Source organism: Oncorhynchus clarkii, chromosome 21, assembly GCF_045791955.1.
Source record: "Oncorhynchus clarkii lewisi isolate Uvic-CL-2024 chromosome 21, UVic_Ocla_1.0, whole genome shotgun sequence".
NCBI lineage: Eukaryota > Metazoa > Chordata > Actinopteri > Salmoniformes > Salmonidae > Oncorhynchus > Oncorhynchus clarkii.
This window is the reverse complement of record NC_092167.1, coordinates 8,159,959-8,178,552: the sequence shown is the minus strand read 5'-3', so window position 1 is coordinate 8,178,552 and position 18,594 is coordinate 8,159,959. Positions and strand designations below refer to the sequence as shown.

The 18,594-nt window shown below is 46.5% G+C and overlaps 1 protein-coding gene across 6 annotated transcripts in view; it reads left to right on the top strand.

Moving 5' to 3' along the window:
- Window positions 1-18,594, top strand: part of LOC139378448 (ankyrin repeat and sterile alpha motif domain-containing protein 1B-like) — a 308,202-nt gene that overhangs the window by 120,468 nt on the left and 169,140 nt on the right. For all 6 annotated transcript variants that reach the window (XR_011628293.1, XR_011628295.1, XR_011628294.1 and 3 more), the window contains 3 exons: window positions 3,835-3,911; window positions 4,037-4,147; window positions 11,958-12,089. Coding sequence is in view for 3 of the 6 variants with exons in the window: in XM_071120627.1 (XP_070976728.1) it covers window positions 3,835-3,911; window positions 4,037-4,147; window positions 11,958-12,089 (320 nt within the window). In the remaining 3 variants the exon portion in view is untranslated. The remainder of the gene's footprint in view (window positions 1-3,834; window positions 3,912-4,036; window positions 4,148-11,957; window positions 12,090-18,594) is intronic.

Here is an 18,594-nt window from a genome sequence, read left to right as displayed (position 1 = left end):
GTATTCAGACCCCTTGGCTTTTTCCACATTTGTTTACGTTACGGTCTTAATCTCAAATGGATTAAATAAATAAATCATCCTCACACAATACCTCATAATGACAAAGCGAAAACAGGTTTTTAGAAATTTTGGCAAATTTATTAAATTTAAAAAACAGAAATACCTTATCCTCCATCATTCTTAAATGGATTAAGCTTGTAACCACCAAGATTCTTTCTAGAGTGAGCAATCGGGGGAGAAGGACCTTGGTCCGGGAGGTGACCAAGAACACGATGGTCACTCTGACAGAGCTCCAGAGTTCTTCTGTAGAGATGGTTGTCCTTCTGAAAGGTTCTCACGTCTCTGCAGCACTCCACCAATCAGGCCTTTATGGTAGAGTGACTTGACGGAAGCCACTCCTTAGTAAAAAGGCACATGACAGCCCTCTTGGAGGCACCTAAAGACTCTCAGACCATGAGAAACAAGATTCTCTGGTCTGATGAAACCTAGATTGAACTCTTTGGCCTGAATGCCAAGCATCACGTCTGGAGGAAACCTGGCACCATCCCTACAGTGAAGCATGGTGATGGCAGCATCATACTGTGTGGATGTTTTTCAGCAGCAGGGACTGGGAGACTACTCAGGATGGAGGCAAAGATGAATGGAGTAAAGTACAGAGAGTCCTTGATGAAAACCTGCCCCAGAGCGCTCAGGACCTCAGACTGGGGTGAAGGTTCACCTTCCAACAGGACAACGACCCTAAGCACACAGCCAAGACAACGCGGGAGTGGCTTCGGGACAAGTCTCTTAAATGTCCTTGAGTGGCCTAGCCAGAGCCCGGACTTGAACCCGATCGAACATCTCTGGAGATACCTGAAAACAGCTGTGTAGCGTCGCTCCCCATCCAACCTGATAGAGCTTGAGAGGATCTGCAGAGAAGAATGGGAGAAACTCCCCAAATACAGGTGTGCCAGGCTTTTGTAGCGTCATATCCAAGAAGAGGCTGTAATCGATGCCAAAGGTGCTTCAACAAAGTACTGAGTAAAGGGCCTCCACCCTACCTGACACCCTAGACCCACTCCAATTTGCTTACCGCCCCAATAGGTCCACAGACGACGCAATCGCTACCACACTGCACACTGCCCTAACACATCTGGACAAGAGGAATACCTATGTGAGAATGCTGTTCATGGACTACAGCTCAGAATTTAACACCATAGTACCCTCCAAACTCGTCATCAAGCTCGAGATCCTGGGTCTTGACCCCGCCCTGTGCAACTGGGTACTGGACTTCCTGACGGGCCGCCCCCAGGTGGTGAGGGTAGGTAACAACATCTCCACCCCGCTGATCCTCAACACTGGGGCCCCACAAGGGTGCGTTCTTGAGCCTCTCCTGTACTCCCTGTTCACCCACGACTGCATGGCCATGCACGCCTCCAACTCAATCATTAAGTTTTCAGGACAACACTACAGTGGTAGGCTTGATTACCAACAACGACGAGACGGCCTACAGGAAGGAGTTGAGGGCCCTCGGAGTGTGGTGTCAGGAAAATAACCTCACACTCAACAGCAGAGGGAGCACCCCCCTATCCACATCGACGGGACAGTAGTGGAGAGGGTAGTACGTTTTAAGTTCCTCAGCGTACACATCACGGACAAACTGAATTGGTCCACCCACACCTCAGGAGGCTGAAGAAATTCAGCTTGTCACCAAAAGCACTCACAAACTTCTACAGATGCACAATCGAGAGCATCCTGTCGGGCTGTATCACTGCCTGGTACGACAGCTGCTCCGCCCACAACCGTAAGGCTCTCCAGAGGGTAGTGAGGCCCTCCAGGACACCTACACCACCCGATGTCACAGGAAGGCCATAAAGATCATCAAGGACAACAACCACCCGAGCCACTGCCTGTTCACCCCGCTGTCATCCAGAAGACGAGGTCAGTACAGGTGCATCAAAGCAGGGACTGAGAGACTGAAAAACAGCTTCTATCTCAAGGCCATCAGACTGTTAAACAGCCACCACTAACATTGAGCGGCTGCTGCCAACACACTGACTCAACTCCAGCCACTTTAATAATGGAAATTGATGTAAAAAATGTATCACTAGCCACTTTAAACAATGCTACTTAATAGAAGGTTTACATACCCTACATTACTCATCTTGAGTATATGTATATGTATATACTGTACTCTATATCATCTACTGCATCTTGCCATCTTTATGTAATACATGTATCACTAGCCACTTTAAACTATGCCACTTTGTTTATATACCCTACATTACTCATCTCATATGTATATACTGTACTCTATACCATCTACTGCATCTTGCCTATGCCGTTCTGTACCATCACTCATTCATATATCTTTATGTACATATTCTTTATCCCTTTACACTTGTGTGTGTATAAGGTAGTAGTTGTGGAATTGTTAGGTTAGATTACTCGTTGGTTATTACTGTATTGTTGGAACTAGAGGCACAAGCATTTTGCTACACTCTCATTAACATCTGCTAACCATGTGTATGTGACAAATACATTTGATTTGATTTTGAGTACTTATTTAAATGTGATATTTCAGTTTTTTATTCTTAATAATTTTGCAAAACATTTCTGGGGTATTGTGTGTAGATTGATGAGGGGGAAAAGAGTAAGGCTGTAATGTAACAAAGTGTGGACAAAGTCCAGGGGCTGAATACTTTCCCGAAGGCACGGTATCTACTACACACATGGTGAGCACTGCCTATTGGTATGAACCTGTACTACCTCAGTCAACTTCAATAGTGTTTTCCTCTTATCCAACACTGCCCCTAGTGGCTGAGTTGGAGCGGTGCACTAGTATCTCTCATACAATTCCCGCTGCTCTCTCTCTCTCTCTTCTCAATCACCACCAGTCAGCACTCCCCTTTAATTATCTTTATTGCGAGAGAGAGGGAGGGAGCAGAAAATACACATTCAGCACAGCTCGTGCACGCCTGAACACACACTGTGTTTAAACACCTCGACACATTTTATTGTAGGGTGAGAGGGAATGGTGGAGAGAGGGAGGGAGACAGGGAGGGTGTTGTGGAGAAAGGAGAGAGGGAGGGTGTGGTGGAGAAAGGAGAGAGGGAGGGTGTGGTGGAGAAAGGAGGAGAGAGGGTGTTGTGGAGAAAGGAGGAGAGAGGGTGTTGTGGAGAAAGGAGGAGAGAGGGGGGGGGGGGAGAGTGGTGCTTTCAGGTCTGTGAAGGCCAGTGAACGAGGGCAGACCGGAGGAACTACTTCCTGGATTACAACGCCGCCACACAGAGAGGAACATATTAAGGTGTTGACATGTGTATTTCCCCAGGTCTGCTCTCTTTAGTTCATTTGTTCAGTAGAAACAACCCCAGTTTGATCCATCATCATTATGTACTATAGTACTCTGTCTCTAGCTGTTTTCACTGAAGGAAATACCATCGGTGAGCAGGTCACTCCAAGATGTGTGTGTGCCACAGTGGCAGAAGCTAGATATTGATTCCGAAAGAGGCCACAGAGAAAAGTAGATTGAAAGAGAGAGAGTGATGGAGAAAGAGGCTTCTTCTCTTTTGACTTCAGCTCTCTTTCTCACCTCTCCATTCTTTAACAGCCTTACATGTCACAATTAATGCTAATTGTTGAAAACATATTTTGTATTTTTTTGCCCCCTTCCTTTACTATACACAATCTCCTCTCCCCCTCTCCCATCTCTTCTCTCTCCCCCTCTCCCATCTCCTCTCTCTCCCCTTTCTCTCTCCCCATATCTCTCCTCTCTCTCCCCTTGTAATCTCTCTCCTTCGCTCCCTCTACTCCTCCCTCTCCCCCATCTCCTTTCCCCCTCCTCCTCCTCCCCAGATGATGCTGTGACAGGGGAGCTCTCCAAGCTGCTGAATGAGATGAAGATGTGTCGGGACAGAGACTACTCCTTTGAGGTGTGTTATGTTGCTATTCTCTTTATCTTATAGATCCTTGTGTTGTCTTTGGAATCATTGCTGATGCTTGTGGTGATCAAACTAAGTCATTAAATTAGTACCCGACTCCACTCTACTCTACTTAGGAGCTCTGCCAGACCATCTCATCCCACTCTCATTCCATGGAGAGCTTTGGCAGCGGTCACCTATCAGACGAGGAGCGACGCAGTAACGGCACCCTGAGCAGAGTCAGAAAGGTGAGCACCATTTTGGATCAGGGAGGGAGGATGGGACCAGGGGTAATCAAGGGGGATGTGGAGGGTGGGGACCATTTTGGATCAGGGAGGGTGGATGAGACCAGGGGTAATCAAGGGGGATGTGGAGGGTGGGGACCATTTTGGATCAGGGAGGGTGGATGGGACCAGGGGTAATCAAGGGGGATGTGGAGGGTGGGGACCATTTTGGATCAGGGAGGGAGGATGGGACCAGGGGTAATCAAGGGGGATGTGGAGGGTGGGGACCATTTTGGATCAGGGAGGGTGGATGGGACCAGGGGTAATCAAGGGGGATGTGGAGGGTGGGGACCATTTTGGATCAGGGAGGGTGGATGGGACCAGGGGTAATCAAGGGGGATGTGGAGGGTGGGGACCATTTTGGATCAGGGAGGGTGGATGGGACCAGGGGTAATCAAGGGGGATGTGGAGAGTGGGGACCATTTTGGATCAGGGAGGGTGGCTGGGACCAGGGTTAATCAAGGGGGATGTGGAGGGTGGGGACCATTTACGCAATTTTGGGTCTGTGGTATCGTACGGTCGTATTGTTATTCTTAGATTGGAAAACCATGTTCTACTGCATCACTCTGGGGTCCATTACTGTAGTAGCATTTAGTCACCAGAAGAGGGCAGCCTCAGACACGCTGTAAGGCAGACATGTTTACTAAGCAAAAACATAAACTCAACATTTAACAATTTCAAAGATTTTACTGGGTTACCATTCATGTAAGGAAATCAGTCAATTGAAATAAATAAATTAGGGCCTGATCTTTTGATTTCACATGACTGGGATAACAGAAACATCTATTAGTCACAGATACCTTAAACAAAAAGTAGGGGCGGAGATCAGAAAACCAGTCAGCATCTGGTGTGACCACCATTTGCCTCACGCTGCAAATAGACTTGATCAGGATGATGATTGTGGGCTGTGGAATGTTGTCCCACTCCTCATCAATGGCTGTGCGAAGTTGCTGGATATTGGCAGGAACTCGAACATGCTGTCGTGCAAGTCGATCCAGAGCATCTCATACGTGCTCAATGGGTGACCTGTCTGGGTATGCAGGCCATGAAGGAACTGGGACATTTTCAGCTACCAGATCCTTGCGACATGCTGAAACTTGAGGTGAAGGAGACGGATGAATGGCACGACAACGGTCCTCAGGAACTCGTCACAGTATCTCTATGCATTCAAATTGCTATCAATAAATACCCGTGTTTGTTGTCCGTAGCTTATGCCTGTCCATACCATAACCTCACTGCCACCATGGAGCACTCTGTTCACAACGTTGACATCATTAAACCTCTCGCCCACACATCTTCCCGGTACAGTTGAAACCGGTATTCAACTGTGAAGAGCCCACTTCTCCAGGGAGCCAGTGACCATCGAAGGTGAGCATTTGCCCACTGAAGTCGGTTACGACGCTGAACTGCAGTCAGGTCAAGACCCTGGTGAGGACGACGAGCACGCAGATGAGCTTCCCTGAGACGTTTCTGATAGTTTGTGCAGAAATTCTTCAGTTATGCAAACCCACACATTCATCAGCTGTCCGGGTGGCTGGTCTCAGATTATCCCGCAGGTGAAGAAGTCAGATGTGGAGGTCCTGGGTTGGTGTGGTTACACATGGTCTGTGGTTGTGAGGCCTGTTGGACGTACTGCCAAATTCTCTAAAACAACATTGGAGGCGGCTTATGGTAGAGAAATTAATATACAATTCTCTGGCAACTGCTCTTGTGGACATTCCTGCAGTCAGCATGCCAATTGCACACTCCATCAAAACTTGAGACATCTGTGGCATTATGTTGTGTGACAAAACTGCACATTTTTAGTGGCCTTTTGTCCCCAGCACAGGTTCCACCTGTGTAATGACATGCTGTTTAATCAGCTTCTTGATATCCCACAGCTGTCAGGTGGTGGATTGTCATGTCAAAGGATACATTCTCACTAACAAGGATGTGAACAAAATGTTAGCGAAATACGTTTTTCGCCCATATGGAACATCACTGGGATCTGGCTGGGCCACTTAACCATAAAGGCCTGATAGGTGGAGTGCTGCAGAAATGGTTATCCTTCTGGAAGGTTCCAACATCTCCACAGAGGAACTCTGGAGCTCTGTCAGAGTGACCATCGTGTTCTTGGTCACCTCCCGAACCAAGGCCCTTCTCCCCCGATTGCTCAGTTTGGCTGGGCGGCCAGCTCTAGGAAGAGTCTTGGTTTTTCCAAACTTCTTCCATTTTAGAATGATTGAGTCCACTGTGTTCTTGGGGACCTTCATGTTGCAGACATTTTTTGGTACCCTTCCCCAGACCTGTGCCCAACACAAGCTCTTATGACAATTCCTTCCCCCTCATTGGTTTTTGCTTCATGCACTGTCAACTGTGGGACCTTATATAGACAGGTTTGTGCCTTTCCAAATCATGTCCAATCAATAGAATTTACCACAGATGGACTCCAAGTTGTAGAAACATCTCAAGGATGATCCATGGAAACAGGTTGCACCTGAGCTCAATTTCAAGTTTTATAGCAAAGGGTCTGAATACTTATGTAAATAAGGTATTCCTTTTTTAAATTTCTAATACATTTGCTAAAATAAACTGTTTTTGCTTTGTCATTATAGGGTATTGTGTGTAGATTGAAGAGGGAAACAATGTATTCAACCAATTTTAGAATAAGGCTGTAACCTAACAAAATGTGTAAAAATGGAAGGTGTTGGAATACTTTCAGAATGCACTGTACATTTCTGTTCAGTATAGAACATCCTCCTTCCTTCTGTAAAGTAACCACTGATCTGAAATGACTGGATTGGTGAAAGCTATGTAATGGAATCCTTGCTTTACATCAAATCAGTGATTTTGCTGGAATTCACTTGAAGGAAGGCAGTAAGGTAGGAAGGAAGGGTGCGTGTTTTAGTACTAGAACAAGGCCTTGGTCAGCCTAGCTTCACCCCTGAGAGCTGATTGGTAGAAGGGCTTTCATCATGGCGACAGGGGTCCAGTTTCTCTCGTTTCCAGGGAGATTGATACCTGTGGCGTTTGGCGCGGCACACTAACAGGAATTGATCTGGTCTGAATCAAACCACTGCCGCTGTGTGTGTGGTGGGAGTGGGTGGCTTGATGGAGCAACAGCCTCTGGGCAGGCCTTGCCTTGGTTTAATAGAAGCACAAACACGTCTCAATCAGTCACACACTGAGGCGACGATGTAGGCGCAAACACACACACACACACACACACACACACGCACACACACACAGAGCACATGTAATGGAGAGGGTTACGAACAGTATGTATTAGATTTAGTGTCTTCATGGTCAGTGTCTGTATGTGTGTGTCTCGTACTTATTTGTATGGCTCTCTATGGATCTGGATGTGTGAATATGTCCCCTGCGCCCATACAGGCCTATGTGCTCATTTGTATGCATGCACCTCCATTAGCATGACACACTGTAAATGTCAGAGAGAAATGCAGCATCTGTCCATCAGACAGACTGATGAATAAAAACATGGTCATCTCCCATATCTGCTGTGGGACACACTCATCAACTTCCTGGTTCCAGAGCTGAGGCATAACCATAGACAAAGTGTTGGATGTCTATGCGTGTAGCCCACTGCCCTCCTCACTACGTCTGCTGTACACTACGGAAGGGCCTCGCTGGCTACGGAAAAGCCTCTTGGCAGCGAAATCCACACGCTGGTTACTGAATAGAACAAGTCAACAGCCAGGTCACAGATAGGTGTTCATCATGTTTGTTTAATAATGATGTGACATCATTGGTGCGCCGTACCGACATGGCCTTGGTGGCCCGTACCGACATGGCCTTGGTGGTCCGTACCGACATGGCCTTGGTGGCCCGTACCGACATGGCCTTGGTGGCCCGTACCAACATGGCCTTGTCACGTGTGATTGTAAGATGACCATTGACAATTGACAACACAGTCAAGCCCACACTACCTTAATAGTAGCACACAACAAACCAGCTTTTTCCCCACTAAACATAGTAATTTGTGGTGTCAAGGAGTCCAACGACTCTACCCCCAGGCTTTCAAAGGGCCTAGCCCTGACAAATCACCTCTACCGTTCAACAGAGAACAAGAAATATTCATTAGATAGCACATGCTAATATTATTCCACCAAATGAGTGTATCATCATTCAACTGAGCAGACCTGGAAGGACCTGGCTGCCTGGGTCCATGTTGAAGCCTGTGTCCCAAATGGAACCCTTTCTGGCAGTGTTTATGGCTCCCTTTCTAGATCAAAGTAGTGCCCTAGTATGTAGGGAATAGGGTCCAATTTGGGACATGGAAAAAATAATAATGGTATCCGTGTTAAGCCCATCTAATAGACCTGAAGAGAGAGAGAGAGAGAGAGTGTGTGTGTGTGTGTGTGTGTGTGTGTGTGTGTGTGTGTGTGTGTGTGTGTGTGTGTGTGTGTGTGTGTGTGTGAGATGATTATTGTGTGTTTTGTAGAGTATGTCTATATTGCATTTTGTTTAGTCTTTTCGCAATCTCATAAGACTGGTGACCTTCTGGTTCTTCCATTTATTTTCTACAGAAATGTCTCTCCCTCTCCTCCTTACTCCATCTGCCCCTCTCTATCATTCTTTCTCTCTCTCTGTTCCTGTCTTGCTCTTTCTCTATTTCCCCTGCCTCTCTGCCTCTCAATCTCACTGGGACCTTGGGCTTTCCCTCTGCATCATTTGGGTCACTGCTATTATCAGGAGACAATACCCCTTTCACAAGACCCGTCTAAACATATATCCTCCTGGCAATACAGACCCTGTGAAAAGGGCATATTGTGTGTGTTAGCGTGCACGTGTGTGTATTATTTGTTTGTCAGGATCCCCAGTAGCTTTTGCAGAAGCAGTTTCTGCTCTTCCCGGGGTCCATAAAAAACACTGAACATTACAAAGTAACAAAACACTGATAGACAAGGAAAGTCACACACATTTTAAATACAATTATATACAAACAATGCAACAAAAATAATGTGTGTGTGTTTGTCCCCGCCAGTCCATGAGTTGTTTTTTTAATCAGTATTTTTTAAGGTCCTTTTGCTGTTTGAGTGATGGGAGATAGTAGAGAGTTCCATGCGATCATGGCTCTGTATAAAACTGCGTTGCCGTGAATTTGTTTTGGACTGTGAAGAGACCCCTGGTGGTATGTCTTGTGGGGTGTGAATGAGTGTCTGAGCTGAACGTTATTTGATTATGCAGACAGACTGGTATTTTCGTCACAGTAATATTTCTCATTAAAACTATGAGAAGCAGTTAATCTCTTGTCAACCCTCAACTAGGAAAGACTAGCATGCATGTTGTTGTTGTTAGTTCTGTATGTGCAGTTAAGCATTCTGCTTTGTTTATGAGCCAGCTGCAGTTTTGCTACTGTTTCCTTATTTAGAATTTCAGTGAGCTCACTGGCTTTGAGTGCTGTAAAGTGTGAAATCATCCGCATACGTAGGCATTCTAGTTTTGTGTAAAACCAACAGCAAATAATTTGTTAAAATAGAGAAGAGTATCGGCCCAAGGCAACTGCCCTGAGGGATACCTCATTGTAGATATCTGATGTTAAAGACGATTCCATTGAAGAACACTGGGTTCTATTGGATAAATAACTCTCCAACCATGTGTTGGCAGGTGATGTAAAGCCATACCAAGTGCGTTTTTTTAATAATAATGTATGATCAATAACATTGAAGACTGCACTGAAATCTAACAATACAGCTCCAACTATCATCTTATTATAAATGTATTTTAACCAATCAGTCATCTGAGTCAGTGCAGTACAAGTTGAATGTCCTTCTCATGTCCTTCTCTGAAAAATAGTGTTGTATTTGATCAAACACAATTATCTGCATCAGTTAACTAAAAATAGGCAGCAAACTGATTGGGCGGCTGTTAGCGCCAGCAAAGGGTGCTTTACTATTTTTAGGCAGTGGAATTACTTTTACTTCCTTCCACACCTGTGGACACACACACTCCTTCAGGCTTTGGTTAAAGATCTAGCCAATAGGGGTGGTGATACAGTCTGCTACCATTCAATAGTTTACCATCAAGGTTGTCTATACCTGGAGGCTTATCATTATTGATGGATAAAAACTGTTTTTCCACCTCTCCCACACTAACTTGACTGAACTGAAAACAGCAATCCTTCTCCTTCATTATTAAAACTCCTTAAGGAGGCTGTGAATTTTTTCAGCTTTTTGTTAAAAATCGCACAAAATTTCAACGTCCTCCTACTCATGCCAGGAATATAGTATATGCATATGATTAGTATGTGTGGATAGAAAACACTCTGAAGTTTCTAAAACTGGTAAATCATGTATGTGACTATAACAGAACGTGTGTAGCAGGCAAAATCCCAAGGAAAACTGTTCACAAAAAAAAAAAAAAAAAAAAAAAATCCCTCCGCCAGTCTCTGTATTGTCTATGGCAAGGGAAAATAGATAGCGACCAGTTTACAGTTCCTACAGCTTCCACACGATGTCGCCAGACTTGGCAATTTGGTTGAAGTTAATCCTTGCTGAAATGAGGAATAGGCACTTCCTGTCATCGAGTACACCGGAGGAAGTTATGGAAGAGAGAATATGGACCATGATTTCAAGACTTGCTGCTATTGAATACAGATCGCCCCGTGATCAATTTGATCGATTATTAATGTTTACTAATACCTAAAGTTGGATTACAAAAGTAGTTTGAAGTGTTTTGTCAAAGTTTATAGGCAACTTTTCTAATTTAAAAAAATGACGTTGCGTTTTGGAAAGCAGTTTTTTCCTGGATCAGACGGGCTTCATAAATGGACATTTTGGGTATACATGGACGGATTTAATCGAAAAAAAGACCCAATTGTGATGTTTATGGGACATATAGGAGTGCCAACAAAGAAGCTTGTCAAAGGTAATGAATGTTTTATATTTTATTTCTGCGTTTTGTGTAGCGCCGGCTACGCTAATTCTTTTGTTTACGTCCCCTTCAGGTATTTCGGGGGGTTGCATGCTATCAGATAATAGCTTATCATGCTTTCGCCGAAAAGCATTTTAAAAATCTGACATGTTGGCTAGATTCACAACAAGTGTAGCTTTAATTGAGTACCCTGCATGTGTGTTTTAATGAAAGTTTGAGTTGTATCGAGTACTATTAGTTGTCACTCTGAAATTTCCGCTGATGTTGATCCCTGTACAGGGACAGCAGCCATAACAGGTTTTAAATACTTTATACCCAAATATGATGGTTTACTGTTTCACTTCTGAGTTTTTCCACTACTAGTGAAAATAGTAATTGAAATGATTGGCAATACCAAAAGGTTTTGTTATGAAAGGCCCATCAACTTCAGTGAATGATGGAGATGAATTGGGTTTTTCGTCATTTATCTTTGTTTGGTAATACTTTCTTCTTTTTGTTTAGTTTAGTTTCAACAGTTCTCATTATGTCGACCAATCGGCAGAGCAGCCTGACTTGTTTGCCACCTCTTTTGCATAATTTCTTTGAAACATAAAATGTTTCAGTTCGTCATCAATCCAGGAGGCTCTAACAGTTCCCACGGTTAGTTTCTTAACAGGTGCTTGTCAACAATTTGCTTGAATATTTTTCAAAAGACTTCCAGTTCTGCATCTGGATTCACTCCCTCGTACATATCAGACCAACACATTCTTTACATCTTCAATATGGTATTGTGTTTCTCTGTAGTGATCTGGAGTAGGGCTGTGTGAGATTCAGTGTGTGTGTGTGTGTGTGGTGTGTGTGTGTGTGTGTGTGTTGTGAGTGTGTGTTTTAAATGAACCGTGTGTATTGTATCTCTCTGCAGCGGCCCACTCCCCCACTTCCCCCGGCCCAGGAGGAAGAGGAGGGGGAGAAGAGCTGTGGCCCCGCTGGGTTCTGGGAGGCCCTCACACCCTGCAACGGTTGTCACAACCTGGGCTTCTCCAGCCTGTCACAGGTACGCACACACCTCCCCCTGTCACTTGTAATTCCTACACCTCCTGTCATTACTTTAACTGATAACCATTGTTATGGAGTGCCAGTATACTATGCTATAATTGCCCTGTCTCAATCATAAGTCTCTAATGGCCTGTTTCCCAGTTTTCATGGCTTGTTGCCTCTGAAACCCTCAGTTAATATACATCACCCAGCAGAATGCAGCTCTGCTGGGCCATGTAGCAATATGTTTATGTATTTCCATGACTAATAGAGATCAGTGGATGTCGTCTTCCGTTTTGCGCTTGGTGTGTGTTTGTCGTTGTGTTGCCGTGAGCACCACATAGTATCTCTCTCGACCACTTGCTCTCTTTCACAATCTATCTTTCTGACTATCTGTCTTTCTGACTATCTGTCTTTCTGACTATCTGTCTTTCTGACTATCTGTCTTTCTGACTGTCTGTCTTTCTGACTGTCAATCTTTGACTGTCTGTCTTTCTGACTGTCTGTCTTTCTGACTATCTATCTTTCTCACTATCTACAGTTGAAGTCAGAATTTACATACACCTTAGCCAAATACATTTAAACTCAGTAAACATTCCCTGTCTTAGGTCAGTTAGGATCACCACTTTATTTTAAGAATGTGAAATGTCAGAATAATAGCAGAGAGCATGATGTATTTCAGCTTTTATTAATTTCATCACATTCCCAGTAGGTCAGAAGTTTACATACACTCAATTAGTATTTGGTAGCATTGCCTTTAAATTGTTTAACTTGGGTCAAACGTTTCGGGTAGCTTTCTACAAGCTTCCCACAATAAGTTGGGTGAATTTTGGCCCATTCCTCCTGACAGAGCTGGTGTAACTGAGTCAGGTTTGTAGGCCTCATTGCTCACACACGCTTTTTCAATTCTGCTTTTTCAATTCTGCCCATACATTTTCTATGGGATTGAGGTCAGGGCTTTGTGATGGCCACTCCAATACCAAGTATGCTTGGGGTCATTGTCTATTTGGAAGACCCATTTGCGACAAAGCTTTAACTTCCTGACTGATGTCTTTGAGATGTTGCTTCAATATATCCACATAATTTTCCATCCTCATGATGCCATCTATTTTGTGAAGTGCACCAGTCCCTCTTGCAGCAAAGCACCCTCACAACATGATGCTGTCGTGCTTCACGGTTGGGATGATGTTCTTCGGCTTGCAATCCCCCTTTTTCCTCCAAACATACAATGGTCATTATGGCCAAACAGTTTTATTTTTGTCTTATCAGACCAGAGGACATTTCCCCAAAAAGTATGATCTTTGTCCCCATGTGCAGTTGCAGAACGTAGTCTGGCTTTTTATGGTGGTTTTGGAGCAGTGGATTCTTCCTTGCTGAGTGGTACCTTGGTACCTGAGTGGCCGTGGTACCTTCAGGCGTTTGGAAATAGCTCCCAAGGATGAACCAGACTTGTGTAGGTCTACAATTCTTTTGTTCTGAGGTCTTGGCTGATTTCTTTTGATTTTCCCATGATGTCAAGCAAAGAGGCACTGAGTTTGAAGGTAGGCCTTGAAATACATCAAATGATGTCAATTAGCCTATCAGAAGCTTCAAAAGCCATGACATCATTTTCTGGAATTTTCCAAGCTGTTTAAAAGCACAGTCAACTTAGTGTATGGAAACTTCTGACCCACTGGAATTGTGATACAGTGAAATAATCTGTTTGAAAATAATTGTTGGAAGAATTACTCTTGTCATGCACAAAGTAGATATCCTAACCAACTTGCCAAAACTATATTAACAAGACATTTGTGGAGTGGTTAAAAAACTAGTTTTAATGACTCCTACCTAAGTGTATATAAACTTCCGACTTCAACTGTATAGTTCTTACTATCTTTCTGAATATCTTTCTGACTATCTATCTTTCTTACTATCTTTCTGATTGTCTTTTTCTCTCTTCATTTAGTTTCTCTCTCTCTCTCTTTCTCTCTCCCTTCATTTTTCTCTTTCTTGTTGTCTCCACAACGGGGAAGAGCATCAGTATCCATTCTGCCAGCTCTTTTCCCTCCCTCTCTCCCCCTCCCGTCTCCCTCTTTTCCCCTCCCTCTCTCCCCCCTCCTGTCTCCCTCTTTTCCCCTCCCTCTCCCCCCTCCTGTCTCCCTCTTTTCCCTTCCCCCTCCCCCCCTCCTGTCTCCCTCTTTTCCCCTCCCTCTCTCCCCTCCTGTCTCCCTCTTTTCCCCTCCCTCTCTCCCCCTCCTGTCTCCCTCTTTTCCCCTCCCTCTCTCCCCCTCCTGTCTCCCTCTCTCCCCTCCTGTCTCCCTCTTTTCCCCTCCCTCTCTCCCCCTCCTGTCTCCCTCTCTCCCCCTCCTGTCTCCCTCTTTTCCCCTCCCTCTCTCCCCCTCCTGTCTCCCTCTTTTCCCCTCCCTCTCTCCCCCTCCTGTCTCCCTCTTTTCCCCTTCTGTCTCCCTCTTTTCCCCTCCCTCTCTCCCCCTCCTGTCTCCCTCTTTCCCCTCCCTCTCTCCCCCTCCTGTCTCCCTCTTTTCCCCTCCCTCTCTCCCCCTCCTGTCTCCCTCTTTTCCCCTCCCTCTCTCCCCCTCCTGTCTCCCTCTCTCCCCTCCTGTCTCCCTCTTTTCCCCTCTCTCTCTCCCCCTCCTGTCTCCCTCTTTTCCCCTTCCTGTCTCCCTCTTTACCCCTCCCTCTCTCCCCCTCCTGTCTCCCTCTTTTCCCCTCCCTCTCTCCCCCTCCTGTCTCCCTCTTTTCCCCTCCCTCTCTCCCCCTCCTGTCTCCCTTTTTTCCCCTCCCTCTCTCCCCCTCCTGTCTCCCTCTTTTCCCCTCCCTCTCTCCCCCTCCTGTCTCCCTCTCTCCCCTCCTGTCTTCCTCTTTTCCCCTCCCTCTCTCCCCCTCCTGTCTCCCTCCTTTCCCCTTCCTGTCTCCCTCTTTTCCCCTCCCTCTCTCCCCCTCCTGTCTCCCTCTTTTCCCCTCCCTTTCTCCCCCTCCTGTCTCCCGCTTTTTCTCTCTCCCCTCCCGTCTCCCCATTTTCCCTCTCCCCTCCTGTCTCCCCCTTTTCCCTCTCCCCCCTTTCCCCTCCCTCTCCCCCTCCTGCCCCCCCCCCCTTTCCCCTCCTGTCTCCCCCTCTGTCCTCCCCCCTCTGTCCTCCCCCCTCTGTCCTCCCTCTCTCCCCCTCCTCCCTCCTCCCTCCCTGTGTCTGGCCCACAGCCTGGCTAGAGTTAACTATCTGTCAGCACCTGGGTCTCTGTGTGGTGGGAGATGATGGGCCTGGGATGGAGTCCCTGACCGATTAGCAGGGTCCACTTTTGGGATTTTGTGTGTGTGTGTACAATGAGTTCTCAACTAGCCTCATTTTGGTTTCAACTAGCCCAAAATTCTCCCCACACCTGCTCTCCCTGTCCCCAAGGCAATCAGCTCCCTCCTATAACAGGATGCTTCAACTAGTCCTGGAACTTTCAAAGTGTTTGTTCAACCAATCAATTACTCAACACAATCTTCACAAAATATCCATCTGTATTGTTTAATTTTAGAGGTTAAATTGAAAGTAAGAACGCATTTTCTGCACCAATGTCCACCACCAAAGCAGACATACTCCACACCTCCTCAGTCTCCCTCCCTTTTTCTCTCCTCCTTCTCTCCATCTGTTCTTCTCTCCTTCCTCCTCTCATCCGTCCGGTTTGTCAGATTGTCAGAGTGATGGCAGTCCCACTGGGCTCTGTTCTCTTCCTATTTTTAAGTGGTGAAATGTCTCTCTCTCACTTTCCACTCGGTTTCACTTCTTCGCTTTTTCTCCACAACTTTCTTTCCCCTTGTCCTCACCCCCCCATCTCTCTCTCTCCTTCCCTACATCACCCCCCATCTCTCTCTCTCCTTCCCTACATCACCCCCATCTCTCTCTCCTTCCCTACATCACCCACATCTCTCTCTCTTCTTCCCTACATTAGCCCACATCTCTCTCTCTCTCCTTCCCTACATCAGCCCACATCTCTCTCTCTCCTTCCTTACATCACCCCCCATCTCTCTCTCTCCTTCCCTACATCACCCCCCCATCTCTCTCTCCTTCCCTACATCACCCCCATCTCTCTCTCTCCTTCCCTACATCAGCCCACATCTCTCTCTCTCCTTCCCTACATCACCCCCCATCTCTCTCTCTCTCTCCTTCCCTACATCGCCCATCTCTCTCTCTCCTTCCCTACATCAGCCCCCATCTCTCTCTCCTTCCCTACATCAGCCCCCATCTCTCTCTCCTTCCCTACATCACCCCCATCTCTCTCTCTCCTTCCCTACATCAGCCCACATCTCTCTCTCCTTCCCTACATCACCCATCTCTCTCTCTCCTTCCCTACATCAGCCCACATCTCTCTCTCCTTCCTTACATCACCCCCCATCGCTCTCTCTCCTTCCCTACATCACCCCCCATCTCTCTCTCCTTCCCTACATCACCCCATCTCTCTCTCCTTCCCTACATCAGCCCACATCTCTCTCTCCTTCCCTACATCAGCCCACATCTCTCTCTCTCCTTCCCTACATCACCCATCTCTCTCTCTCCTTCCCTACATCAGCCCACATCTCTCTCTCTCCTTCCCTACATCAGCCCTCATCTCTTTCTCTCATTCCCTACATCACCCCCATCTCTCTCTCTCCTTCCCTACATCAGCCCCCATCTCTCTCTCCTTCCCTACATCAGCCCCCATCTCTCTCTCCTTCCCTACATCAGCCCACATCTCTTTCTCCACATTTCTCTCTCACTGTCTGACAGAAGTGTGTTAATCGCTGTATCGATCGCCGTGGTAGCGAGGTCTCAGCTGTCACTCAAGCTGTCAGTCAGAGAGACGGACTGTACTCTGATGTATGCTGCAGAGGGTGACTGTAAAAGGCTGCTCTGTGTGTGCGTGCGTGCGTGCGTGCCTGCCTGCCTGCGTGCGTGCCAGCCAGCCAGCCAGCCACCCACCCACCCACCCACCCACCCACCCACAGGAGCAACCCCAAGTCATCACCAAACGTCTTTCATTGCCACAGTTCCTATATATGGGCATTGAGAAGGTGGAAAAACGTGTCATTCTCTGTCGCATATGTGTGTTTGAGCGGAGGGGGTTCCATCTCTCTTCTCACACAGACGTGGACCCTCTGTCCTCTCCATGTGAACGCAGACTGATGCCATGACAACCAAGGACCATTTTAGGTGGTGTGTTTGGTAAAGCGGTGCGGGGTTCCTTCAGCTGAAAGTACGGCTTAGAGGAAAAAAGGTATGAACTTTTTCACTGTGGAGCCCCTGCAGAGAGAACGATGGAGAGAGATGGTGGGAGAGAGGGAAGGCAAAGGTTTCACACGGTTGCTAGGCAACACAGAAAATCATAAAGTAGCAGGCGTGGGATATCCGCCCACCACAACCATTGACAAATCTGTACCAGATCAGGTCAGGTGCGTCAGAGCACTGCGCAATATCAGACACACACGCATACGGAAACACACACCCACACACATACGCACAGGAATGCATGGCTGCACGGCTGTACGCACGCAAATTGGGCCTAGTGTTCCCGAGTGGTGCAGCGGTCTAAGGCACTGCATCTCAGTGCTAGAGGCGTCACTACAGACACCCTAGTTCAAATCCAGGCTGTATCACAACCGGCCATGATTGGGAGTCCCATAGGGCTGCGCGCCATTGGTTCGGCGTTGTCCGGGTTGGACCGGTGCAGGCCGTCATTGTAATTAAGAATTTGTTCTTAACTGACTTGCCTAGTTAAATAAAGGTTCAATTCAACAACAACAAAATACAGTGCAGGTTGGGAGAATCCAGAGTAAATGAATGGAGCTGGAAGGGTGTGTGTCCAATGCTGCAGTCATAGTAAGCTGTAGTGACCAATGCTGCAGTCATAGTAAGCTGTAGTGTCCAATGCTGCAGTCAGAGTAAGCTGTAGTGACCAATGCTGCAGTCATAGTAAGCTGTAGTGTCCAATGCTGCAGTCATAGTAAGCTGTAGTGACCAATGCTGCAGTCATAGTAAGCTGTAGTGACCAATGCTGCAGTCATAGTAAGCTGTAGTGACCAATGCTGCAGTCATAGTAAGCTGTAGTGAACAATGCTGCAGTCATAGTAAGCTGTAGTGTCCAATGCTGCAATCATAGTAAGCTGTAGTGACCAATTCTGCAGTCATAGTAAGCTGTAGTGACCAATGCTGCAGTCATAGTAAGCTGTAGTGACCAATGCTGCAGTCATAGTAAGCTGTAGTGACCAATGCTGCAGTCATAGTAAGCTGTAGTGTCCAATGCTGCAGTCATAGTAAGCTGTAGTGACCAATGCTGCAGTCATAGTAAGCTGTAGTGAACAATGCTGCAGTCATAGTAAGCTGTAGTGTCCAATGCTGCAGTCATAGTAAGCTGTAGTGTCCAATACTGCAGTCATAGTAAGCTGTAGTGTCCAATGCTGCAGTCATAGTAAGCTGTAGTGACCAATGCTGCAGTCATAGTAAGCTGTAGTGACCAATGCTGCAGTCATAGTAAGCTGTAGTGACCAATGCTGCAGTCATAGTAAGC